Below are 14,164 nucleotides of genomic sequence, written 5' to 3'. Positions count from 1 at the left end.
ATGGATTTTTTCCACTTGAATTTTTTCTATATATTGCTAGTTCAGGACAACTGTTGTCTCACGGTGCTTTATATTATGGAATTATATATTTTCAGTTCAGTGTTTGTCGATCCCCAGGATATGACAGTCACATATGGGGAGAAAGAAAAGGTCAGTTTTAACAGAGAGAGACAGCCATCTGTCACAACCTTTTGGGGAGAAGGATGAAAACAAATGGGACAAAACAAACTGAAGGAGACAAAATGCAAGAGTGCATCAAAGGAAGTCCCCAAGCACTTTTGCTGAGGTCTGTTTGTACCAACACACCTAAGCAGTGGTTCAGGTTAGCAGACCCCCTGCAGACTATAGGCTTTATCAAAAAGGAAAGTTTAAAATCGAATCTTGAAAGTAGAGATGGCATTTGTTTCCATAACTCAGAGTTCGTCAGACCCATTCTGCTTTTAGAGATTCTGTGAACCACGTGTAAGCCTGGAAGCTCAGAGCAAAGAACTCTGTTGAGATGATATGATGCTATTAAGTCTTTAAGTTATGATTATGTCCGTTCATTCACTAAGTTATGATAGGAGAAGGATTTTAGGGGCAGTAAAATGATCCAGTGTCACCTCTTAGATAAAAGGTTCTCTGTTTAAATCCACCTGCTGGCTGTGGACCTTGTTTTTTTCCCCCAGTAAGCCAATTTCCTTCTACAGGCCAGAGACATGCATGTTAGGATACATGGCTGTAGGTGTGAATGTGAGGATGAATGGTTGTCTGTCTCTGTCGTAGCCTTGTGAAGGAACGGCAAACTGACCAGAGTAACCCTGGCTCTTGTGATAGCTGGGATGAGGTGTTGTGGACTGTGAGTTTAGAAAAGGTGGATAAAATTGTTGTGTTTTTTGTGCAACTAAATAACTGGAACCTAATCAAAAAACAACATGTGACGTGTTTTGCTTTTTGTTTTGTTTTTTGGGGGTTTTTTTGTTTTGTTTTTTAAAGCAAATCTGAAAATTATTGGATAACAAGGTTTTAGCATTAAAAATCTAATTTAGATCAAAGAGCTGCTACTTCTTGCTTACAGTTAGTCACTCCGTCCCGCAAGGGAAATATTGTGTTACAGCAACAGGATCAAGATTAAAAGTGGTACAGTCTACAGAAAATAAACAACATAATAAAAGTGCCACGGGTGCACAGAGAGAGCCTTATACTGTGAGAGAGTGCAAACATTTCATACATACAACAGTGGTTAAAGAAAAACAACAAGCTAAGCTAACAGCTAAGCTAAGTTAACAAAAAGTAAACGGTGAGACTGAGAGATGTGCAAGAGAGTAGTGTAAATTGTAAGAAATTAAGAAACAGTTGCAAGAAGGTGTAATAAAGAAATGTGTGTGAAATCCTTTTGCTGACAGGTGTGTTCACCTGTCAGAACAAGAACGGTTACTGTACAGTTAACCCCTACAAGAACATGAATAAATGATGGTAACTAACAGTATTGTTACTTCAGGGCAGCTATGCCATAAGCCTTACATTGGGTTGTGGTTAGATAAATCTGTTAAGCACTGTTTGCGTGGATGCTGAGAGACCATACAGGCCATTTAGTAGCTACAGGATGCAAATTCTCCCCTTGCACCAGCTTCAGAGAATCATAGCGGTGCATCTACAGGGTGACTGTGATAAATGTTGGTAATATTTACATGCCTATATGCACAGCATTGATGCAGAGCTGCAAGTTGACGGCTGTTCTCTGGTGGTTAACTGCAAAAAAGAAACCAAATTACTTCACCTAGAATGCAGTAAAAAAAAAAAACTGCTCACGTCTAAAAGTGTCTGCTGGGGATATTTTTCTTTCATATTTCTGTTTTATATTTGTTTGTATCTGCCTGCCTACTCACATCTCTCTCTCTTTCTCGTCTCTCTGTCTCCGGTAGTGCTGGAGCGATGCTACCCAAAGGAGGTGCAGGAGCTGTATGATGTCATGAGAAGATTTGCCAGAGTGGTTGGACCAATTGAACATGACAAATTCATCGAAAGTCACGCATGTTAGTATCTGGCTGAGTTCACATGGCAGGGTTACGTGCAATTTAAGCAACAGTCACAAACACAGAGAATCGATTTGACCAGTTTTTGCCACACTGTCTCAGCATCGCACAGACGATCGCAGCGTCAAGGGAGGTTATTTTTAATCTTTGTGGGAAGGTAATGCCAGACTCCTTCCTGTTTTTCTCTGAGAGATTCCCACGTTTCCACTATGTCTGTGTACAAATTAAAGAAAATTCTAACACGAAATGTCTTCATTAGTCAGCAATGCTTCTTGACACAGGCTTATCAAGTTTTTGAACCTCTGCTGTCATTTGGATATCTCTTAAATTGGCATCTCACAGACAGTTGCAGTTTCCTGGCAACCAGCAGGGACTCCAGGAAGTTGCAGTTCATTGCACAGAAATAGTCAAGCACCTACATCTCTTTAAACAGCAGATTTTTATTTTTACACTTCACATATATTAAGGTAATTAGTCAGCTTTGGAAGTGCTGACTGGATTTTTTTCTTTTTCTTTACATAACTGTTGGACGGAGCCTGGCTAGCTGTTTCCACTTGTTTACCATCTTTATGCTAAACTAAGCTAAGTCTGCTCTGGCTGCAGTTCGACAGCCAGCACACAGTTAGATTAAACAGGCATGTATTAGGTTGGTTTCAGTCTTCTTAACCTTCAAGTTGAACGCTAATCCTGCTACAAGAAAAATCGTAACTAATCTTTGGAACAACCAGGATTTCTTAATCGATTGATTACTCGTAACATGTAGTATAATCAAAATCGCTTTCACAGTTATTGAGCAACACATTCTCGCTGTTAGCTCTGCACAAAACTGGTGAGCTGTCCAGGGTGTACCCCCTGCAGCTAGGTTAGGCTCCAGCACCCAGTGACCCTGCGTTGGATAAGTGGAAGATGGATATACGAACTAAACTGATAACGTTATTTTTTGAACCACACTAATTAGTCAGTCATAGCGCAGGTTAGTGATTTCTTTAAAAAAAAAAAAACTCAGGATACTAGAAAGACCTGCTCTTATGGTCAAGGACTTACGGTTGATGTGAACCGTGCATCTATTGCAACAACTTTTTCAGGACTGCAGACAAATCATTGCAGAGCTGCACAAAGCTAAAACTACACTGTTAATTGGTTCACAGTAGGACAAAGTGTCCATGCATGAAGAAAATTCAGGACTGTCCCTAAAGGTGGACGTGCTGCAAAGTTCACAGTGAGAACAAGTCCATTGCTTAAAAAGGAGGGGGGAAAAAGACACCAGGATAACATCAAAGCCTGCAGGATTCTCTACAGTCTGCTGAAATCCGTGTTCATGTGTCTGTGAATGAAAGCAGTCTGCAACAGGCCAGCTGGATGTCCCGTAACAATTCCTTGGCAGTGTCCTGAAAAGCAGCGCACACAAATAAAGCTTGTTGGGGCTTTGCTGTCCCTGTTTGTATCTAATGTATCAAAAAAAATCAGGACACCAGTTCATAACCCAAAGTTCAGGAGAGGCTAGGTGATACAAAAAGACAATGACCTAGATAAACAATAATAAAACAGTTCAAACCTGGAAAAATTAGAGTCCTGGGCAGCAAACAGGTTGCTGGTTCAGATCTCCTGGTCTACTGCAGCCTTTCTCTGTCGAGTTTGAATACTGTGCATGTAGGTTTTCTGTGTACTCCGGCTTCCTCCCACAGTCTGAAGCTTGGTAGATTAATTGATGGTGTTATATCGGCCATAGATGTACTAATCTGAATATGAGATACTAAAAATATGTAATGGAGCTTGATGCTTCTAAATGTTGTTTTTTTTTTTTGGGGGGGGGGTTACTCATGTCATGAAAGTCATAAAAAGTCCAGTAATCAATTCAGACATTGATGTTTTCTTTTGTGTCTTTCTCAGTAGTCCTCGAGCCGTCCAGTTCCCAGATGTTGATTTAATTTTTTATGAATGCTGTATGAAACTGTTCTGAGAAGCACAAAATGCTTACTCATTGTGCTAAATGAAATGTGAGCTGCAGCTGTGTGAAAGTGAGTTCAGGGATCTCTGCAACAGTCTGCACAGGTTTGCTTTTAACTGCCTTCATCTCTCTCTCTCTTTGTTTCCAGTGGAGTTTGAGCTGAGGAGAGAGATCCGCAGGCTGCAGGAGTACAGGAAAGCAGGGATCAAGTCTTTCTGCAGTGAGTCAAGTTTGACCTTTTCTTTCCCTCCTCCCCTGAACAAAAACTTCATTTTAAAGTTGTGTGCATAAGCAGGAAAATGTGTTTATATTCAGGCTTGCACTTTATTTTTAGTTCAGTTCAAATCAATTATTTTTTGCTGCACCAGCAGAACACTCACAGTGTTTGGATCATTTTTGGAATTTTAATCCTGGACCAGCTTGTTAATGTGTGCCACGGAAAGACTAAAAGTGCACAGGCTCCTAGGGCTTTTCTTTGGTATGTGGACTGTTGATCCAGCAGAGTAAGACATGTGAGGGTGTTAGCTTGAACTGTGCGAAATTGTAAAGGACATTTTTGGCAGTTTCTGATACTTTATGGCCTAAACAGCGTAGCAGTTTCGAGTCGCAGCCCTAATTTTGTACGCTCTTTGTTCACCTTTCTGTGCAATAGGTGCCAAGGTGTACGAGCGGGTGAAGCGAATGCGTGAAGACGAGCGGAGGAAGAGGACCATGCTGTGTGACGTGCTGCAGTACATCCAGGATGGCAGAGCCTGTCAGCAGTGGCTCAGCAAACAGGCTGCAATGTAAGACTCTAAACTCCCCGCTTGTAGCCCAGCGTGTAATAGAAGGGCTGGTGAAGCCGCGCTCTCCGGAGACGCTGACCTCTGTCATCACTCCCAGCACTGTTCATGCTGAGATGAATCGAGCTGTATTATAGAGCATCTCGCTTACACCACAGTCTCTGCTGTATTTTTAGTCCTTTTAATGGGTCGCTGCTCCTCTTGTTTTCATCCTTTTCTTTGGATGTTATCCAAGTTCTTCCAATTATTCTACCTTTTAAAAAAAACCTTGAATGCTATGATTCTTCTTTTCTGGCTGATGATCCTGGAGTCAGAGTAGTGAACAAAAGCCCAGGGGTGTGTGTGTGTGTGTGTGTGTGTGTGTGTGTGTGTGTGTACATATATAAACATGGCAGCCAAGATAATAACACTTTTCTTAATGATTGCAGAGATGCTGGAATCACTCCAGCTGTCACAACAATCACAGTGTCAGGTACGGCGTTTCTTTCCACCTTTCCTTATGTATTCTGTCCTCTCCGTGGCTCCCGGCACATTAATGCAAACAACTTCTCCATTTATCTGCTCAAAAATAGCCCCCTGCTTGCATATTTTCCTAGCTATTTTTGTTTCCCTTTCAAATTAACTGCCTTTCCCTAACCTCCAGAGCACAAATGGGACGCACACTCCCACATGGCTATATTTACACAATTTGCACAGCGTAAATATTTGTTCGCCCGTCTCTTCGATGCAAAGGAATTAACTGCATGTTGCCAGGCTGCTATTATGTTCTCTGAAGGGTTGGCTAACATTGTGGTGCTGAATTTCCATTTGACTGTAGAAATTTTTTGCTCCACAGCAACAGGTAGGCGGAGCGCCCCACCTCTCAACCTGACCGGACTGCCGGGAACAGAGAAGCTCAACGAGCGGGAGAAGGAGGTAAAGATATGGTCGCGCAGATGGAATAAGGGTCAATATGCGTTAAGTCGTGTCTCATTAGTCATCTGCTTACACATCTATGTCAACAACATGGCCCTGGCCTCTCTTAATGACTTCCCTCTGTCATGGTTTGGATCTCCATTTTGGACAGTGGTGTTGGGAATCTTATCAGAAGTGATGGAATTATGAACACAGAAAAGTACAGTCAGATTTGGATCCATCGTGGAATATTATCTGAAAGCATGTGATTGTCTTAATTTTTCCAGCTTGACAATCTCAGAGATCAATACCGCTAGAGATGGCACGATACCACTTTTTTATGTCCGATACCGATACCGATATCATAAATTTGGATATCTGCCGATACCGATATGAATCCGATATAGTGTTTTTTAATCAACAAAACTGTTTTTTAAATATCTTGCTGCATTTTGTATAAGTTCATACTCAAGTTTAAAACAACAACTACACTAAAGCTATTCTGTTATACCTGTATGCAAAAAAAAAAAATTTCATAGTTCAGCAATACTGATCAATCTAATAAACTTAAACCTACACCATCCTCCCTATTCTGGTATTTTAAAGAGTACTTAGCGTAAATATTAAGCAACCTAACTAATAGGGTTCCAACTCCCAGCAACAACAAAAATAAATAAATAAAAAATAGGGAACCACCCCTCACGCTCCACCTCATGATGCTTAATCAACGTAATCAACCTTAATTTGATGCAGTGTGAAAAAAAATGCACAGAAATCAATTATTTTTCAAGAAATATTAAATAGATTCAACATCTTTCTTCAACAAAATTGCAGACTGCACAGATGGTACCTTCCCAAAGGAAAAAGTACTATAGCTTACTAGGGTATATTAGACTTAATAGTTACTATATACAGTAATGGACTTCTATACATTTTACATCAGATTAAAACTTTGGGTGTAAGATTCAGATAATTATTTATTAAAAGCTAGACATTTTAAATGAGAATAAGAAAGAAAAGTATGTCTTTGTGCCCCCTTTTCCCTGTTAATGCCCTATCGGCCCCCCTGGCTAAACTTTGCTAGATCCGCCCCTGCACAGTTACCAGCCGTCAGCTACGTAGAAAAAGATCCTGGTGTAGAAAGTAATATTAAATAAATTCTAACAACAGCTGATCAAGCTTAAACGTGCTGCTGTTGTTCAGCCGCTGGTTTCCTCTTTCTGGTGCAAAGTGGGCCAAAAACAAACAAGAGAGACGGACTCGCGACAGAAAAGCCGATCAGCTGATCATTAAGCAGTTTCATGATTGAAGTAGCAGCAGCGAGAGGCAGTCGCTCGTTAAGCTTAACGCAGGAATGCTTTACAAACATTCAGAGATGGACTTACACACTTGCTTTACTTCTCTCGGGGATAACTTTGTCGGAGATGAAATGCCGGGTTGCTAGCGAAGCTCCACATGCTATCCAGACCACCGACAGGTCCCGCATGCCACAGCCGCTCTATCACGTGATGCATACTGCTCCGACGTGCTAACGTTCTGAGGTGAGTTACGGCGTGTTGCAAGTTTTGTGAGGTGCTTTCGTGATATTTAATGGATCGGATTACATTTTTTATTTTTCTCCGATATCCGATCCAGTAATTTAGGTCAGTATCAGACCGATACCGATACGTAATATCGGATCGGTCCATCTCTACCAAATACACTGCCATTGGAATAAAAGCATGCCCAAGTTGGAAAAATACATAAATCACTTCACGTATTTTCGTAGAAAAAGGTAAAGAAATGAGAGTTGGCTCAAGACTTTAGCACTGTATTTACCGGTGTGTTTGTTTTTTAAAGCTACTCCCTCCGTTTCTAAACCCTGTGTTTATTTTGTGGTTGTAGCTGTGTCAGGTGGTGCGGCTGGTACCGGGCGCCTACCTGGAGTACAAACAAGCTTTACTTAACGAGTGCAGACGGCAGGGCGGGCTGCGGCTGGCGCAGGCGCGGGCGCTGATCAAGATCGACGTCAACAAGACTCGCAAGATCTATGACTTCCTAATCAAAGAGGGTTACATCACCAAGGCGTAGGAGTGTTTGACCACAGTGGGAAGTTCGATCGTGGTTAGTGTTTAGTTTGTTTTTAATCTTGTAATGTTGTCAGCTCAAGTTTTGTAAGACGTTCAGATTGTTGCTGCTTGTTATATTATAACATTTGTTATTGTGTGTTTTTAGTTTAAATGTACTCAAGTCTTGTATAATTGTGAGAAGAACAGGGGATTGTATTAAAATGATGTATTTATTTCTCCTGATATAAAGTGTTAGAAAATGACCTGATGTACATGTTGATATTTTTAAACTGTAAAAGAGCCGCTTGGATTAAAATTCTTGGTAACTTTTTAGTTTACTGTAGGTTTGAATTAATAAGCGGATTCATTTAGTGAAATTAGGAATCGGAGCACCATTTGGTCATAAATGTGAGGCTTGTCGAAACCATACAATTCAGTAAATTTTATAGTAAAATTATATTTATAACATGAATATTTACTTCAAATCTTTTTTTTTAGCTGTTTTTGTACTTCCTAGTGGAGATCCGTTTGCATTTGCAAAAAACAAGTGATGAAAGGAGCTCTTTTATGAAAAGAGTGGTTTTTCAGGGCTGCTTATAGAGCAAGGTAACTGTTTTTTTTAATCAGATGTTGGTGTGAGTGGTCTCTGCCCATTTAACTGCTCCTGGAAAAACAAAAACTATTCTAATGATTGTCTAACCATGTCTTTATTGGTTTTTACTGAGGTGTCAAAACTCATCATTGAGGAAGAAGTCATCAAATGCTGCTTTCATGGGGGAAAGAGTATAAAAAGAAAACATAATTTCATTGTAATTTTTTTGGAAAGCTGCAGAGGTGAAAATTGTATAACTGGCACAAGCCACATAACTGCAGCACTGAGGGTTAAAATGATAATAAGCAGCATCCTCTTCAGGATGTCATGGCTGTTAGATTGGATGTAGTTTTAATTAATGCAGACAATAAAATCAAAGTCACTCGATTACTCGATTACTCGATTACTTCTGTGTATCAGTCAAGTCTCCATCCCACAGCTTTTGTTTGGGGTTGATTTTTTTATTTCACCTAGCTATTTGGGGATTGTTTGTCCTCACATGGGGACAGTTTAGTTTAAAGTAAAACACAATAAAGCTGCCGTTATTTGACAAAGTATAAAAGACTTTGTTAAGCAGAATGAAGTATAAGGTGCAGAAATATCAAATTTTAATGTCCCCATATGAGAACTTGGGGTGTCAGGAGGGCATGGGGGGCACAGAATAATATCTTTAGCCTGCTTACAGTTGCATCTTCAAGCTGCTTGGCAACCCAAATCCATGTCACTACCTCCTTTTTTTTTTTTTTTAAATGCTTACACATACAAGGTTATACCGAAACAGACTGGTAGGTCACAAAAAAGAGCCTTACCTCCAAATATAAATTACTGCTAATTGAAATGATTATCTTCCTTTTAATTAAGTTGGATCTGCTGAAATAAGTTTGAGGCAAACTCGAAGAAGAGAAACCACAGAAATGTGCAGAGTCAGTCTATGCAAGATTGATTTAATTTTGCAAATAGTTTCAGGAACTTCAATAAAAGCTAATCAGAATTTATTTCACTTTAGAATTTCTCATATAATAAATACATTATTGTAGATTTCTTTCAACAGTTACACAAATAGAAAGAACAATGTCCTTTGTCATATCTTTAAACTGGTTCATGTATGTCTGTGCCAGAATTTAATGGGTTCTTCCTCAGGCTGGGGTTCCATCTCTCTACCCAGTTACATGATCTTTGGCTCTAGATTTTGTGATCTTTCCTGCTGACAAAAAGCACTGAAAGTATACCTCTGCTTTTCCCTTGGCAGAGGAATGACGAGTATATTATTGAGAGGCATTCACACCTCATTGCAGATTCTTCAAATTGAGACAGAATACTGCTGAGTAAGGGTGAACGATGCTCTTCTCTGACGCAGACAAACGGAAGCAGATATTTCAGTCTTCATTTGTGTGGGGCTCGCTCATGTGTCTTGGGGAAACTGTGACGAATGTATTACAGGCAGGAGACCGCCGGCCTCTGGCAGGCTTATCGGAGCAGAGAGCAACCGCCGCATCAGCCTCGGCTAACGGCCTGATTATAACTGCACATTCAACCTTTGATGACTGCGGAGAGGCGTCTGTACTGAAATGCAGAAAATTTAAGAGGATGTGAAGGAGAAAAAACTTGTTACGCCTCCACAAGTCTTCTAAAATCAAGGTTTCAAAACAAAACAAGAGGCAGCAGAGTGAAATTGCTTATTTCGTTCAATACAGTTTTTCTCATGTCAACTTTGTGTCTTTACTGGAGAATGTGTTCCACCCAGCCTCGAAAAACTAGACTTTGATCTTTCCTCTTTGCCTTTTATTTTCCGTCTAAAGCTTCAACTCTTTTTTTTTTTTTTTTTCTCCGCAGAGTGGAAACTGGTGCTCATTCTGTCTGCGATTTAGGCACATAATTAAATGCTGAATTTTGTGACTTTTAAAGTAAGGCTGTATATTGTATTGAGATCTGGTGACTGTGGAGACCATTTGAGTACAATGAACTAAGTCCAGAAAACCAATTTGAGATGATTTGAGGCATGATGGGTCTTGAAGGATATAGGTGATTTTCTTGAGACAATGCGACTTTTGTAGTTCTTCAAGTAACTGCACAGCCAGAATTACTGATACAAGGCAGGATGGATCCATGTTTTCATGTCATTTATGCAAAGTTCTGACCCTACCATTCAAGTTCCAGCACCAATTGTGGCTTGGGCAATGGTTGTTTGAATGGTCGAGTTACTGTTGCCTTTCTGTTAGCCCAAAGCCATTCTCCTCTGACCTTTGGCATCAACAAGGTATTTTCAACCAGTGGAAATGTTCTCTTTTTCAGATCGTTCTCTATAAACACTAGAAATGGTTGTGTTGAACAATCCAAGTAGATCAGCAGTTTCTGAAACACTCAGACACTTCCTTCATTCTTGTTTGTACTTCAATGGATCGTCTTAACCATGGCGACGTGCCTAAATGCACTCATTTGCTGCCGTGTGATTGGACAATTAAACTTTTGCAGTAACAAGCTCTTGAACAGGTGTACCTTACAAAGCGGCTGGTGAATATATCTTACATAGCCAAGCTGGTCTCATATGTGACACGCTGAGAAATTTATTATCTGAGAACAGGAGAAAAAATTAATGAATAGTATGAAACAGGCAGCTATATACTGGCCTTTAAAATTCACTACATAAAGAAATTGGTCTGCTGGAAATTCTTATCTGGAAAAGGTACTAGATATGTCTTCATTAATAGTAAAATATCATTTACACTTAAAATGTGTTAATATTGACAGTTTGGCTAATTTTTGGCTTTTACATTCTGGATTATTCCAGAATCTTTTTTTTTTTTTTTTTCAAGCTCTACCCAATCATCATCTGAATAAATGTTGCTCATTAATTTAATATGTAAACGGTGCTGTTGCCGCTTTATCCTTTGCACAAGCTCTTCCTTCTGGTTTAGTTCAGCTTTTTGAACTGTAGGGATGTGATTTGTGTCAGGTTGAGGTGGCAGAGGTGTTACATTTGTTCCAACAGCTTTAGCTCATTTTCAGTGATGTGTGCACCAGTCTGTCACTGGCTTTGGATTACTTGTGGCTTACAAAGATGGAGGTGTACGAAGACAACACAAGCAGATGACGTTTTTCAGGAAAAGTCTGCAACAAGTCTGATTCATCAAGTGTGCTGAAGTAAGAAATGATCAAGTTAATTAGCCCCTTTCAAGCCGAATTGAGCAGGTATTTTTCCCCAGTCTTCCATTGGCAGTGAAGCTGAACAGACTCCTCACCTGTTTCGCCCAGCACGTGTCTCACTCCTCTCTCCGTCACTGTAAAGTCTGTGCTGAAGTGGCAGGGGCAGCAGATGGAGCAGATGTCAGTGTCAACGCTCTGCATGTGTGCAGAGATGCAGCATTTCTCAATCCACCCACATACTGTCTTCACAGGCAGACTGTGCCTGCTGCTCTGTGCTCATTTCAGACTCCTCACAAAGGTAAAACATAGCTGAATTTCAGCTTATATACTGGTAATAAATATATTCAAACAGAGAAATTCGCACAGTCATACCCTAAAATATTTTTTATGTAACATCTATACAGTATGTAAGTAAGCTGGACTGACAGATTAATAGATGACAGTCTCAGGATGCACTCAGGATGCACAGATTCAAATGGTTTCATACATGAAAATCTCAGAAACTGATTTTATTTTAACTTGTCAGAGTAGGTGATCTCAAAAAAGGTTTATCTAACATTAGCAACTGTTGCCACTAATTGGTGATTTACAATGCAATATGAAAATATAGCATTCATTGTGCTACACAACATATGAATCTTTGCTGCTTGTGTTGTCTGTGTTGACTTTCAGTCTGGTGTGAGTCTCTCCTGTTGTTGTGTTGCTCTCCTCTGTTCTCTGTTTTGCTGCGTGCATGTGTGTATCCAGAATATTAACTAAACAGAAGTAGCTGTCATCAAAGTGATTTGGCTCTTTTCTCCTTCTCTTACTCAGTGTTTCAAGGTTTTTGACACGCTCCTGGCAAACCAAATGAGGTGCCTGTGGCTTGCTTGCCTTGGTTGTTGGTTGTTTTGGCTGTTTTGATGTGATAAAGCATCCACGGATATTCCAGAAAAAAAGAACCCATCTTGATCATGTTTACAATTGCCAAAAAAAACACAATGTGAGCGAGCAAAATGCGTTGCTATTTTTTTAAGTCAGCTACCCCAAATTAGCAGTGTTGAGGTGTTAGATTTTTATACAGCAGATGTGATGTAGGGTGGTGAAAATGCACTTCATTAACAAGTGTGAGCACCTCTGTAAGAGCAGACATTTTGGCACTTTGGAAAAAGAAAATAAATTCCATAATTTCATTCATTTGTACATGTACAATGATAAAGGGCTATCCTATTCTATTCTATTCGCTATGTGAATTTAACTGTATATTTATCCTCTTCTCTCTAAAAAAGAAGACTTGCATCTGAACAAAGCACAAGACTTCTGGAACAATGTTGTTTGGACCAAAGTAGGGATGTTTGACCGCAATGCCACAATTACAGAATACCTAACACAGCATATCAGCACAAACACCTCATACCAACTACCAAGTGTGGTGGGGGAGGGGCAATGATTTGGGTTTATTTTGCTGCCACAGGACCCGGAAACCTTGAAGTCACTGAGTCCACCACGAACGCCTCTGTGTACCAAAATATTCTAGAGTCAAATGTGAGGTCATCAATTTGACATCTAAAACTTGGGTTGTGCAATAGGACGATGATTCCAAGCACTGCAGAAAATCTACAACAAAATTGCTGAAAAAAGAAAAGAATCAAAATGGTGCAATGGTCCAGTAAAAATCCTGATCGCACTACGTCTGAAATGCTGTGGTGGGACTTTAAGAGAGCTGTGCATAAACAAATGCATGCAAACTCAACTCAGCTGAACTGATATTGTAAAAGAAAGAGCCAAGATTCCACAACAACAATGTAAGATCCACATGAAAACCTTCTTTTCCATGTTACTACAGGTAAAAGTACAAAAACTACCAGCATAAATATGTAATTATAAGTACTAGTATTAGGCATAATAACACACTTATAACATTTGCATTAACGTGTACATTTGTTGTAGAGATATTACTGGTCTTTATCACTTTATATATTGTTGCCTAGCTTCAACATATTCAACATAAGTAATATAATAATACATGTAATATTCTCAATCACAGGATAAACACAGAGGATTTAAAAAGAACAATTTTCCATCTGAGATCAAATAAAAGCTTAAAGTGACAAAAAAATGACTGAAGGACAAGTGCAAGGATCTGAACGCTGCACTTAAGTTTAGAGATTTTTAGTTTAGTTTAGCTGTTTTTTTTTTCACTGCTAATCTGCATCAGGCTGAGCTGGATTTTATACATAACACAGAGGAAATTATCCACCTGTTGCCTCAACCACTTATCTCTCCAGGCGTCTGGAGCCCATCCCAGCTGACAAATTGCGTTAATGTTAATTAATCGTCCATAATATACCAAGTTTAATGATCTGCATGTTTGCAGTAGAGACATTTGAATATAGTTGTTTTTTTAAGGCAGAAAAACTAGACTACATTTCTTTTGTTGTGGATATGGAAACAGAAAACACAAACTCTGCAGAGAAAATCGATCGATTGGTTTCAGAGCTTCTCCTTTGCTGCTGTCTTATTGATTTTTAACTTTGCTGCTATTCAGGGAAAAGGGAAAAAGATGTCTCTCACATCTGTATGTTGCGGAGAGGCTCACTCGCACACGTATTTGTACTACCTTTGTGAGGACAGTGGTTCCTTTCTTTAACCATCACAGCTAAATGAATAATCCAAGCTCTTATTGTGGCTCTAACCTAAGCCTTAAACTCGACCTTACAAGGACACACACACACACACACACCATGCATCCTTTGGTCATT

At 39.7% G+C, this 14,164-nt stretch overlaps 1 protein-coding gene across 2 annotated transcripts in view; it reads left to right on the top strand.

Annotated features, from left to right (window-relative positions):
* The window catches only part of tada2a (transcriptional adaptor 2A), a 19,071-nt gene extending 8,970 nt beyond the window's left edge, over nucleotides 1–10,101 (top strand). Inside the window, exons 10-15 of one of the 2 annotated variants that reach the window (XM_005932065.3) lie at nucleotides 1,905–2,015; nucleotides 4,112–4,183; nucleotides 4,616–4,748; nucleotides 5,174–5,217; nucleotides 5,581–5,660; nucleotides 7,524–10,101. In XM_005932065.3, coding sequence (XP_005932127.1) covers nucleotides 1,905–2,015; nucleotides 4,112–4,183; nucleotides 4,616–4,748; nucleotides 5,174–5,217; nucleotides 5,581–5,660; nucleotides 7,524–7,709 — 626 coding nt within the window. In that variant the 3' untranslated portion in view covers nucleotides 7,710–10,101. Of the gene's footprint in view, nucleotides 1–1,904; nucleotides 2,016–4,111; nucleotides 4,184–4,615; nucleotides 4,749–5,173; nucleotides 5,218–5,580; nucleotides 5,930–7,523 lie in introns of those variants that run through there. The other variant, XM_042224605.1, reaches the window with a different exon arrangement.
* Nucleotides 10,102–14,164: the final 4,063 nt, after the last annotated feature.

Source organism: Haplochromis burtoni, unplaced genomic scaffold, assembly GCF_018398535.1.
Source record: "Haplochromis burtoni strain Fernald_Lab_line unplaced genomic scaffold, NCSU_Asbu1 Contig_144, whole genome shotgun sequence".
Lineage (NCBI taxonomy): Eukaryota > Metazoa > Chordata > Actinopteri > Cichliformes > Cichlidae > Haplochromis > Haplochromis burtoni.
Note: the sequence above shows the minus strand (reverse complement) of the source record. Positions and strands in the feature narration are given on the sequence as shown.